At 46.3% G+C, this 12,485-nt stretch overlaps 1 protein-coding gene across 1 annotated transcript in view; it reads left to right on the top strand.

Annotated features, from left to right (window-relative positions):
• elp4 (elongator acetyltransferase complex subunit 4) overlaps positions 1 to 12,485 on the top strand; it is a 105,367-nt gene that overhangs the window by 27,918 nt on the left and 64,964 nt on the right. Inside the window, exons 6-7 of the mRNA XM_083791999.1 lie at positions 1,022 to 1,106; positions 7,647 to 7,835. Coding sequence (XP_083648125.1) covers positions 1,022 to 1,106; positions 7,647 to 7,835 — 274 coding nt within the window. The remainder of the gene's footprint in view (positions 1 to 1,021; positions 1,107 to 7,646; positions 7,836 to 12,485) is intronic.

The following is a 12,485-nucleotide window of genomic DNA, read 5'->3' as shown; positions in this document are numbered from 1 at the left end:
ATAAAAAAATACTGATTTGACACCGAGATCACCTATATCAGACAATCATACAAGTGATGGCGGCCATCTTGAATATTCAATGACAATTTTCAATTATGCAAAAGACACTTAATACCAAGTACTATATATGGTAAATGAGTCTGAAATATCATATTATATCCATCATTCATAAGAAAACAGTTGTTGCTGGTGGCCATTTTGAAAAATGGCTGCCATGGTCCCACCATAAAAAATAGACCAATCAAATAAATTGTTTTGTCAAGTACAGCTGTGTCAAGACATATGTGCTGTGTGCACATGATGTGCAGCATTGGCTGTTAAAACTCAAAGGTCTAGGACGCAGAAACCTTGGCTCATTTTACCTTAGTGATTGCCCACTTTACCTGAGACCACCCTACATACAGACCAAAGTTTGGCGGAGCCCGTTGCTCGCTGTTGCCGTTGCGTGCACACGCACACCCATGTGCCATGTCCACGGCACGCACGCACACACACACGCGAGCGCACACACACCCAACAGAGTTGTAGGAGGGGACGTGTGCAACAGTGTGTGCTGCTGCGCTATCCCGACCTGCGTAGCCGGACCGACGGCTGCTCTGTTGACATCTACTGTACGGTACGCCGCTGTTTATACACAGCAACAAGTTTGGGCTGCATTCTGATTGGTCAGAGGTGCTGCAGTTCGCCTGCGAATGTCTGCAAAATTCAACACCAAAGCAAACAAATAAAGAGCGAAAACTGTCGCATTTTCGCACATTCGCCACTGATGTGGAAGCTTGCATTGACTTCAATTGGTTTTAAAAAAATGCTAATTATTCGCACGAATAAATCGCGTCGCCAGTGTGTAATGACCTTTAGTGTCGAAGTGTCCTTGAGCAAGACACTGAACCCTTAATTGCTCCTGATGTGCTGGTTGTTACCTTGCATGGTTTCCGCCGCCATCGGTGTATGAATGTGTGCATGAATGGATGTGGCCCCCCAACTTCACTTACCATTTTTCATCTCTATTCTCTGTCTCCAGTCCGATGGTCCAGTCCTACTCCACGCTGCTCAAGTCACTTCAGGAGGTCATACACAAGCAGGGCTTTGATGGAGCAGCCACCCCGGTAAGAGTCTTAAAGACGGTCCACAGTTTACACTGCAGGGCCTCGTACGATCTGAATTGAGTTTTGTTTTGTTTTGTTGTTGTAGCCATAGAGGCCTCACATGGAAACGTACACCCGCACCAAAATTAGTCGCATCAATTGATGATCAAAGCACATGATTAACGTAATGATGACCAAGTTGTACAAGTTGAATCAGCAAAACAAACACAAAATAAAACTAGATGAAAAGATAATAATGATACGCAATGCAAAATAAGTTGGTCACAGCACAGAGTAATGTTCTGAATCTAACCAGCCAAACCTCAACACTGGGTGTGTGAAGCTCACTACAGTGGGCTTCACTGGGCACAAGGAAGTGTGTTTCTTGTGTTGTTTATGGAATTATAAACGCCACAACATTAAAAGCACTGCTATGCATTCCAAAGTGTAGGTTAAAGACAAAAGGAGACCAGACTTTTACAATCAGAGCCCCTACACTTTGGAATGCTCTCTGCCCCTGGAGATCAGGATCACCGAGTATGTCCACTGTTTAAAATCTTTGCTTAAAACTCACTTTTATACCAGATTAGCAGTTAATGCTTATTTCTCCTTATTTTAATATTGTGTAAAGAAGGTGTGGTGCTATACAAATACAATCAATTTATCATTTATTATTTTAAATATGGGAATGCATTGGGGGATTATGTTGTGTTACGTGTTGTTGACCGTGATGTCCGTTTGTTCTGGTTACCTTCTTACCCGTTCCCCATTGATGTTGAGTCGCTCTGTGTGGTAGCGTTGTGTGCAGTTGGCAAAATACAGCCTGAACCTAGCCCCTTTCGGGGCCCTCGCTTACCTTTTCTGTGTTTCTGATGGTGGTATAATGGTTAATCCACTCTCCATGGGACGCAGCTGTACCACTGACTGTTCACGGACACATCTAGTGTCCCTAGAGTGTTGATGAGATGTTTCAAACATGCATAGAGTAGCAGTAGGAGACCGTGGAAACGCGGGCGAAGCGGCGTTAATCTGCGTTGCAATTAAGTATATATGTTTTTTTTTTTTTTTTTTAAGATTATTTTTTTGCGGTTTACGCCTTTTATTGGTTTTTTTTAAGGGACAGACAGTAGGCTGACAGGAAATGGGAGAGAGATGGGGAAGACATGCAGTAAAGGCCGTGTCGGGCTCGGGAGTCGAACCCGCAGCACACTGTGACTGGATTGCCCAGACGGTTACGCCACCGCCTGGGCCTAAGTATATATGTTTGAGTGGTGCAACCACTCCTATAGACAGCTATGTGGGTCCCTGGCTGGCTGGCTTGCTGGCTGGCTGGCTGTGTCCGAGCATGAAAATAGCTTTTGGTTGGTTTTCACCACCAAGTGTCACTGTTGTGCAGCCTAACATACACACACACATTAACTGTATGATATCGGGTGTGACAGTACAGTAGTGACAGTACAGTAGAGGGACCCCCACACGGTAACTCTGTCATTTCTCAACCATTTTGGATGCGGGGCGGCTCGCCGGAACCTGGCCGGCCCCCTGGGCACGTTCCTAGGGGTCTGGATGTTCCGGGGACCCCCACACGGTAACTGTCATTTCTGGACCGTTTTGGACACGGGGCAGCTCGCCGGAACCGGGCCAGCACCCTCGGCGCGTTCATGTGGACCTGGAACTTCCGGTGACTGCCCGGGGACCCCCCAATCTATTTCTGACATTTTGGCTTCTCTGAAATTCTCTCTTCCTCACTTCCATTTTCCCGCCTCCCGCGCCGTCGCGAGACGTGGCCAAAGCATTTCCGGAGGTCCCCAACCAAAGACGCTGAGAACCCCTGCCCTAGGGTACCGCCATCCAAAATACAGAAACGGTAACCGAGGGTCCCGGAAGAGGCTAGGCCTGAACCATATGAAGGCACCATATGCACGGTGACAATAGCCAATCAAGACCTGAAGCCGATTCTGACAATATCTTCTAAATCCTACCAGTTTTTCTGGCAACGTACAGTACTGTATGTTGCTACATGTACTGTATGTCAATGGTTCTCAAATGTTTTCATGGCAAGGACCATGAAAACATTTACACAAATACACAATATGTATTTGGCCACAAACCACCATCTCAAAATATTATGTTCCAGAACAAAGATTTAAGTAAAAAAATGTTTGCTTTAAAATATTATATATATATTCAAATATTTGCTATTTTTGCTTTATTTTATTTTTCAAATTAGCAGATTGATTGGTTAATGGGTTAAGCAAGCATGTGTTCCATGCAGAATATGAAGGGTTCCCACGGTCTTGAAATTCCTGGAAATATTTTGAAATGAGAAAAAAACTTTTTCCATTCCTGGAAAGGGTTTGGAATTCTATCAAGGGTCTTGGAATCTATCAAGGGTCCTGGAAAAATAGTTGGCTTTGCATTGTTTTTGGCTATTGATTTTGTTAATAAAAAAAAAGTTTTCCAAAACATAAAACATGTATGTATAACATTACATACGAAATATGTAACACAAGTTATTTGCCAAACAGGGCAGCATGATTGCAGCCTAATGTGTACCAGTATGTGACTAAAAAACAACAACAAAACAGCGTGATCCTATACTGTATATGCCCTAGGATTGGTGGTATAGCAAAACATTTGGCACACAATTTTGAATAAGATTAAAGCATTCTATATATTCTATGCTTTATTGTTGCTACACTGCCTGTATTTGGGCATTGCACATACAGTAGGAGTAAGAGATTCATTATTGCACTGAAGGATTGTTATATAAATAGGCCTGGAATTTGGCTTAAATATTCTGAGTATTCCAAAAGGTGTGAGAAACTCCTCGTCTGTCTCACCTGCCTGCGTTGGCCTCACCTGCGTATCCCAGCTGCATGTGTGTCTTAGCTTTGACACGCATCCCTTTAAATAATCACCAATCCTCTGCAGAATGCCAGCAATGTCCTTGGCCTCGTCTGTCTCTTTTGGAATTTCCATGTATTTTTCCACAGGGCCATGTACGGGTATACGGCCTGATAACGCTGTAGTGTGTGCGCATGTGTGTGCGTGCATGCGCGCGCGTGTGTGTGTTACTTACCTACTTTCTGTGACCCCTCTGCTCGTCACCTGGAGCCACCTCTCCCCCTGTCACTCACATGTACGATTCACCCCCGGTACATACGCCTGATTCCCCCCCCCCCCCCCCCCCACACACACACACACACACACACACACCATCCCTTTCGAGCTAGCGCTGCCTGTCACTCACACGCCAGATTAACTGCTGACATCATCAAAGCACCATGTCCTGCCCTAGCTGTCGCGCTGGCTGTTGGCACAGCGCAGGAATGCAGACAGGCACAGAGCGATACAGGCACTGGCACAAGAATGCTCAGCATGGGAGGGGATCAGGGGATCTTGTTTATCTGTGTTTACTTACCAGATCAACTGTTAACAGCCAGTTGTGTAATAATAACGTCTTGATGTATATCTCAATTCGAGTTTTTAGTGTTGTATAAGAGATTCTTAAAGGACCACTTCACCACTTTTCAACCTATCTTCATATAATTGTTCCTCACTAATGTTCATGATAAAATTCCATATTGTTTTTCTACATAGGAGGGCTGTGGACAGTTCAGAAAGCTGTCCAGCAGTGACATCATCACCGTTAGGCAGATTGTTTTTAAACAAGAACGATGGCTTCCATTATCACACTGCAACTTTTCAGGAATAGAAAGCCTGCAGTTTGTAGTTTCTGAACTGCCCCACAGCCCTCGCATGAGACACAGACAGAGAAGATTATGAAGGTAGGTTGAAAATTGGTGAAGTCGTCCTTTAAGCATTCAGAGCATGTGCATGAAAGCTGAATGGAACAGGAGTATGGCAGGCAGCAGTATGGCAGGCAGCAGGATGGACTTCTACTGAAAAGATTACTCACATTATTTTTACTTAAGTAAAAGTATTAATACTGTAATATAGAAATACTTTGCTACAAGTAAAAGTCTGGAATTCAAAATTTAATTTTTGAATTCAAATTACTTAAAGTACCAAAAGTACTCACTATGCAGAATGTCTCATTTGAAGTTTTAGAATGTCTACAAATATTTTTTAAATAGCAGATCTACAAGCTCACAATGCGTCGTGACACACACACACACACACACACACACACAGTCACACACACAGTCACACACACACACAGTCACACACACACACACACACACACACACAGTCACACACACACACACACACACACACACACACATACACAGAAGTAATGCAGTGATGTGAATAGGTTTTCAATGTAATGGGTCAATTTAGTGAGTCTAAGGATGCAGGCTATTAGCATCACGTAGTAGAAGTATAAAAATACTGGAAATTGAAAATACTCAAGTAAAGTACAGTAAGTACAGTACTTAACCCTTAGACCTGACACCAGATTCTACAAAATGGCTACTAAATCCTGACAGTTTTCTGAAAAACCTATGTTTCTATGTCAGTGGTTCTCAAACTATTTAATATGTCACCCCAAAAACTATATGAAATTGGCCGCCGACCCCCATCTGAAAATATGTACCGGTAGTTCCAGGGACCCCAAAACGTTCGCTCTGAAAGAATGTATACACAAAGATTTGCGCCACATTATCACCATTTTTCAGTGTTTCAATAGCTAAAGTATATAACACAATGCTTAAGTAAATGTACTTAGTTACTTTCCACCACTTGCCGTCTGGCGATTATTATGTTGTGGTCCCAGACTGGCTGTAGCCTCTATGTGTGCTTTGGCCTCTGGCCCTTTTAGCTGCGTGGGCCACACTGGCACCGTTCCCTGGGTCTTCCTATAGGCTCAAAACAAACTATAGGACTTTGCTTTGGCCTTGCCTCCTGACGTTGCTACAGCAACAGTCATCTTACTGCCACTGTTTCCCTCACGCTGCATGGGCTCCAGACATGGAAATAGATTCCTCTTTCTACGGCCGAGTCCACGGAACCTGAGTATAGGCAGCAAGAGAGAGGGCAAGTCTTAATAATCCCCCAAGTCCTGGAAGGCGTTCCGTGTGTCGCCCTGTAGCTTTTAACCATTATTTTAAAATGTATTGAAAAATAACAGATCTATGCGGCACCGAGTGAGCTTGATCAAATGTGCAAAATCTTCGAATATACAGTATATATATATACTCGTTCACAGTAAACGTTTTTAAACTCATGTCTTTGCTTCTAGGGGGGTCCCTGGAAAAACGTATTTTCAGATCTGGCGGCCAAATGCATATAATTTTGGGGGACCTTGACATGAAATAGTGTGAGAATCACAGGTCTAGAAACAAAGGTCTTTCAGTAAACTCCTGTTTTAGAAGAGATCTGTAGAATCTGGTCTCAGGTCCTAATGGGATAATGACTATGGCGAACACACACACACACCGACAGACAGACAGACAGACAGACAGACAGACAGACAGACGCAGACATTTGGATATAATACCTAAGTGTGATAAGATGTAGACATGGAAAGAGAGCGTAAGGTTGTATGGCAAGAGGATGAATGTAAAAGGAAGAGCCCAGGCAGAGAGACGGAACCCTGCCTGCCTGGTGGAAACGTGTGTGGACACACACAATGGGGTTTATTTATGCTAGACGCCCTCCGATTCTAATTCACAACTAAAACACAAGATTAGGTCATAACTGTATGGAGAGAGAGAGAGAGAGAGAGAGAGAAACATGGGAGTTGCGGCTGGGGTGAATTTAAGGGGGGGAGGGAGGGGGAGGTGGGGGGGCCAAGATGATAGAATGGGAGGGGACAGGGAAAAAAAAGGAAAAGAGTCTAAAGAGATCAGATTTGAGGCCAGATCTTTGTTAATCACCCTTTGGCTCTCGTGTGATGTAATCAGGATTTTGTCCTGAAGAAAGGTAAAAAGGGCAATTGTACTAAAGGTTAGAAACCTCTCACGGTGAGGAAAAGCTCCTTCAGCGCTTGTGTTTCAGTGATATATATCCCCATCATTGTTGGCCAACCAACATACTTTTGTTTTCTCTCTCTTTTCTTTTTTTGCGTGAGAGTGGGTTACCGTTGATCTCTTGAAAGTGGTGGTAAGGGAGGGACGTTCAAGGGGGGAAGGCACTCCACCCTTACCCAGGCCCCCTTTTGGCAGGGCGCAGAGCATTCTCGGTGGTGCCAAGAATGTGCCGGCCGGGGGTTTTCTGGGTGGCGGCCATATTGGAAGCCTGTCTGACAGGTCCATTGTGGCCGTGTCAGATGTGCCCCTGTGATTGGGTGCTTGTGTCCAATCACATGGTTTAAGGCAGTGCGTTGGGATGGCCGGCCGGGGCCTGTGCTGGTGAGTGAGTGTCCAGTCGGCCTCCCGGAGATGTTGATGCTCCACTCATCAACACAACGGCATCCTTCCAAAAGAATAAATAACAATAATCCAAATGTCTTCTGTGCACCTCAATGTTAACATGACATGTTGTATTCAAATTTAGCTTTGTTAAATTATGATGATGTATACAAATGTGGCATTAACTCTCCGATCTGTTCTCTATATCCTGTCTCTCACTGTCGTATTTTAAACGTCTCATCAGTCCAAGTCCCGGAACGTCCTGCGGATCGGGCTCCACTCCATGGGCTCTGCGCTGTGGGGCGACGACCTGTGTTGCCATGACGACCCGGCACACAGCCACGCCCTCACCACCTTCCTGTACGGGCTGCGCGCCCTGATGAGGTCATCACTCTCCGTCGCCGTCGTTACCGTGCCCTCGCACCTCATCCAGGTGAGCGTGCACGCACGCACGCACACGAGCACACACACACACACACACACACACACACACACACACACACACACACACACATACAGACACACACACACACGGAAGAACAGTAGCTTTTTCTACTGGAGCAGGGGTCTTACTCTTCAAAAGGACCCCTCAGCTGAGTGAGGGGAGCAGGGACTCCCAATATATATTTTTTCTCCGTACACCAAACCTCTGTGCTGAAAATAGCAGATCTACAAGCTCACAATGCTAGTAGATTGACTATTGTCTTTGTCTGCCACCCGGTTTCATTTCCGCTTCACCGGCACGGAGACCGCCATGAAGATCGGCTAACATTAGCATTATTAGCCCACGCTGTTTACCTTTCACAAATCACATCCGAACCTCGGATGGATGGTCAAAACCACGGACGGACAGCGCTCGTGGTTTCAGAGTTACTAGGCATTGAAGATCCTACTTTGAACAGAAATAGTGAGATATGTACGGAATTGCAATTCCGTACATCGTGCATACATGACTAGAAAACCCCCAAATCCGTACATATGACACTGAAATCCTCATAGACGATGACGGAGGGGCGCCGTCTATACCCAACTTGAGCCACGGGAGACACCATACCAAGCGGCCCACCAGGTCTGCCAGTTGCCACGTCGAGCGTTGCAAAGTTCGGTAGAGCCGACTCAGCCCCGTCCGCGTTGTAACCCAATATGGACAGAATAGTAAATAATGTCAAACCCGAAACCAGCCACGGTTGAAATAGCACTTCCGTACTAGTGAAAGCCACGCCTCCGTCGGGGTCAAAACAGTGTCATATGTACGGAACTGTGTACATATCTAGGTATTTCTGTGAGATCAGGCTGCTGCAACCTATTGGGTAAGACTCGCGCTGTATCCCATGGCGCGTGGCTGACGTAGTCGCTAAGGATTTTGTGTTTGTGTACGTTTGCTTTGTGGCCATGAAGTTACTCTCTTTGACTTAAAGGGCCACTTCACCCCTTTTGCAACCAGATCTTATTTTAATTGTTTGGGAGACAATAAACACTTTCCTGGGAGTTTTTACGTGGGTAATATGTGTTTTAGAATATGTTTTAGATATTTTACTATTTCAAAGTGGCCATGGGCTCCATGATGTCATTTACACTGGGCTCACTTCCTTCCTGGACTACAATTCCCATAATGCTTTGGTGCACTGCTCCTCCTTGTGGATAGGGGGAGGGCTGTCTTACTGAGACAACATGTAGTCCAGGAAATAAGTGAGCCCAGTGTCCATGACATCGTGGAGCCCATGGACACTTTGAAATACTGAAATATCTAAAAACACATATTACCCACATAAAAACCCCAGGAAAGTGTTTCTTGTCTCCCAAACATTAAAATAAGATCTGGTTGCAAAAGGGGTGAAGTGGCCCTTTAGGACCTGAAGCCGATTCTAATGTCTTCTAAATCCGGACAGTTTTCTGAAAAACCTATGTTTCTATATCAGTGGTTCTCAAACTATCTCCTGTCAAGGACCCCAAAAATTATATTATGTTATTGTCCACCGACCCTCATCTCAAAATATGTTGTTCCAGGGAAGCAAACAGTTTAGAAAGAATTTATATATTCAAAGATTTGCAGACGTTTTCACGAGTTTTCAAAAGTGTGTGTGTGTGTGTGTGTGTGTGTGTGTGTGCGCATCCGCGCGCGTGTGTGTGTGTGTGTGTGTGTGTGTGTGTGTGTGTGTGTGTGTGCGCTCCGTCCGTCCAGTCTGGCCTCGCAGTGTGAAGGTGGAGTCATCTGCTCAGGCATATGGCAGACCGTACAGTCCCCCCCCCACCCCTCCCCCCAATCCCCCAAACTGTCCACCAATACTCCACGCCACAGAAACAGCCATCTGAGACCTTTTTAGAGATGTTCTGTCCGTCTGTACGACTTAAACCATCTTACGCCACACACACACACACACACACACACTCCCCATCCCAGTCCTCATACGCCACAGAATGTACGGAAACTGCACCCTTCTCTTTTAGCATCCGTATTATTGGAAGTCACAGCCCCAACGCTGAGATGGGAACAGCTGTGTTACACACAACATTCTCTGGCTCTGGGCCTGCAAGGCTCTGTGTGTGTGTGTGTGTGTGTGTGTGTGTGTGTGTGTGTGCGCATGCGCGCGCGTGTGTGTGTGTGTGTGTGTGTGTGTGTGTGTGTGTGTGTGTGTGTGTGTGTGTGTGTGTGTGCGTGTGCGTGCGTGCGTGCGTGCGTGCGTGCGTGCGCACTACAGTGGCCTAGAAGAGTTCCTCAGGAAGAGCTAAAGTGGCTAACTAGCAGATGTCAGCTGTGGCAGGGAGCAGCCCCACTGTCCCTCTCTCTCTGCCCATGGGCTCCTCCGAACACCGCCGTCCCCCCGGGAGAGAGACGTGCACGAGTCATGGGGGAGAGAGAGAGAGAGAAGGTGGGGAGGGGTTTTTGGCCTGAATCAGGTGTTGGATGATTAAGCCAACATGGAGGTAATGAGAGGCTGTTAACACACAGGCCATCTACAAAATGACCATGTTATTATTGTTTAACACGGTGAAATTAATCAGACATTGTCTTAAGAGAAGAATCCAATTGATCAAGCGATGGCGGAGGTTAATGGCCCCCACTATGGCTGCTATTCTAAGGACAGACAGACACGCGTATGTGACACTTTTCTGCCAGTGTCTTCTTTTCCTTAGATAATGACGGTAGCTTTTGTTTGTCTGCATTGGGACCTCCTCAGAAAACAGTCTAGACGGGCGTATAGTGATGTGGGGCTAGCTGGCTGAGACAGCACCGGGGTCCTCATCCATTATTGAACAGCTTGGGAAGCTGAGTAACTCACTGAAAGCCTCCTCACAGCAGCACAGTGCCACGGTCCATCTGAAACATTCATTAGGCTTGTCCCAGCTTGGTCCTCCAACACCCACTACCACACCCGGGAATAAACACAAACACACGCATACGCACTCCTCTTCTAAAATGCACCCATAATACAGTACAACTCCACCTAACCTGCCTGCCGCTTACAGTAAGTGATGTCCTCAAGACTTGACATGCAAATGTACCAGAGAGCCAGGCCTGCATTATTGTCAGCATGTCCACAGCTCTCAGGAACTGAGTGTTTAATTATTTTCTGTGCTGCTAGCTGTTAGCATAAATGTAGTGAACCTGTGCCACCATCAGCGTTCACTTTAAGAGAAGGAGTTTACACCCCCGCCAGCCCCATACACCACACTTTGCTATCATTAGCATTAGCGCACACTGTAACAAATCTGACAATCTGCCTCCTGCTGGCACTATAACAGGCCCAATTGAGAAAATTGGGACAGAGGTTCTGCTCTGGCTGGCTACACCTATGGGCTACACAGTTTCAGGTCAATCGGGCCAACGGACCGGAGATTAGCTGTCCACAGGCGGACACGCAGACAGGCGGACAGGGTGCAAAACATAGTGTCGGCCATGCCTTCGTCCTGGCGGCGACGTGTGATTATGAATCCCACCGACATTCTAGGATATACCCACCTTACCATGTGTCTGATTGGCTCCCGGGCAGGCATAGACAGACACGTGTGTGACACTAAGATGTGGAATGCCCTATACCGACGGGGCTCTCACTGGACTCAGGCCGTGGGTTAGTGGTGAGACTGAGGTTTGGGGACATTCAGGGGATTTATGCACCGATGGAATCTGAGCTCATTGAGCCAGCACACTGTAGGCCTTCATAATGAGTCGGCAGTTGAACTGAAGTGCCTCTCGCTTTTTATTTATAGCCCCCGTTTTATCTATTATGGATAACACGTGGAAAAGCATGTTAAGCACTTTAAATACTATATAGTTGGCCCAAGCCGGCCTAGCGGTCCGGGCACCTGGGCTGGTAGACCCGGCGCCTGGCAGTGTGCCGCGGGTTCGAGTCTCGATCCCGACGAGCATTGCTGCGTGTCTTCCGCCATCTCTCTCCCCGTTCCCTGTCTACATACTGTAATGTCTATCGATAAAGCCACTACTTTATAGATCTATTTAACCCCCTCCTTTTCCACGTTCTACACCAAATATCTTTGCCAAAAATAGCCGATCTACGGTCGCGAATCGTGAGCTTGTATATCGCCTATGTTCGCCGAGCGTCCATGCCAGAATAGTGACGTTATGGTGGATGTCTTTTCTTTTCTTCCCGTGCTGGTGTTGGTGTCGTCCCAGTCAAGGCGTTATGGAGTGCATGCGTGTTTATGAAGGGCCTGGCTGGTATACTACCCTCCCTACTGCCGTGACTAAAGGGCCTTTCAAATGGGAAGGGAGGAACGCACACGTTGTTGCCTGGATCAACGAGAGGTCTGCTACAGACATATAATAGGCACGTTATACCGCTTCACATTTGAAAGGCCCTTAAGACATCTGTGCTGATATTTGTTACGGCAACACATGTCGTCACAAATATCCTATCCCTGCAGGGGTTGTCCCAATCGGATCACGTGATCGGAAATTGGGCCCGATCATGGCATTTTCAAATGATCGAAATCGGATCTGGAGCCAAAAAAACCCTGATCCCTAGTATCAATATTATATCCACTAGCCCTTACCCGTTGTGAGTTGATATGACATCTATAAATATAGAAGTATCGGATCGGAAAATAAATCGGTATCGGCAGA

This window comes from Protomyctophum parallelum, assembly GCF_964188405.1.
Source record: "Protomyctophum parallelum genome assembly, chromosome: 2".
In the NCBI taxonomy this organism is placed as follows: domain Eukaryota; kingdom Metazoa; phylum Chordata; class Actinopteri; order Myctophiformes; family Myctophidae; genus Protomyctophum; species Protomyctophum parallelum.
This window is presented reverse-complemented; position numbering and strand designations above follow the sequence as displayed.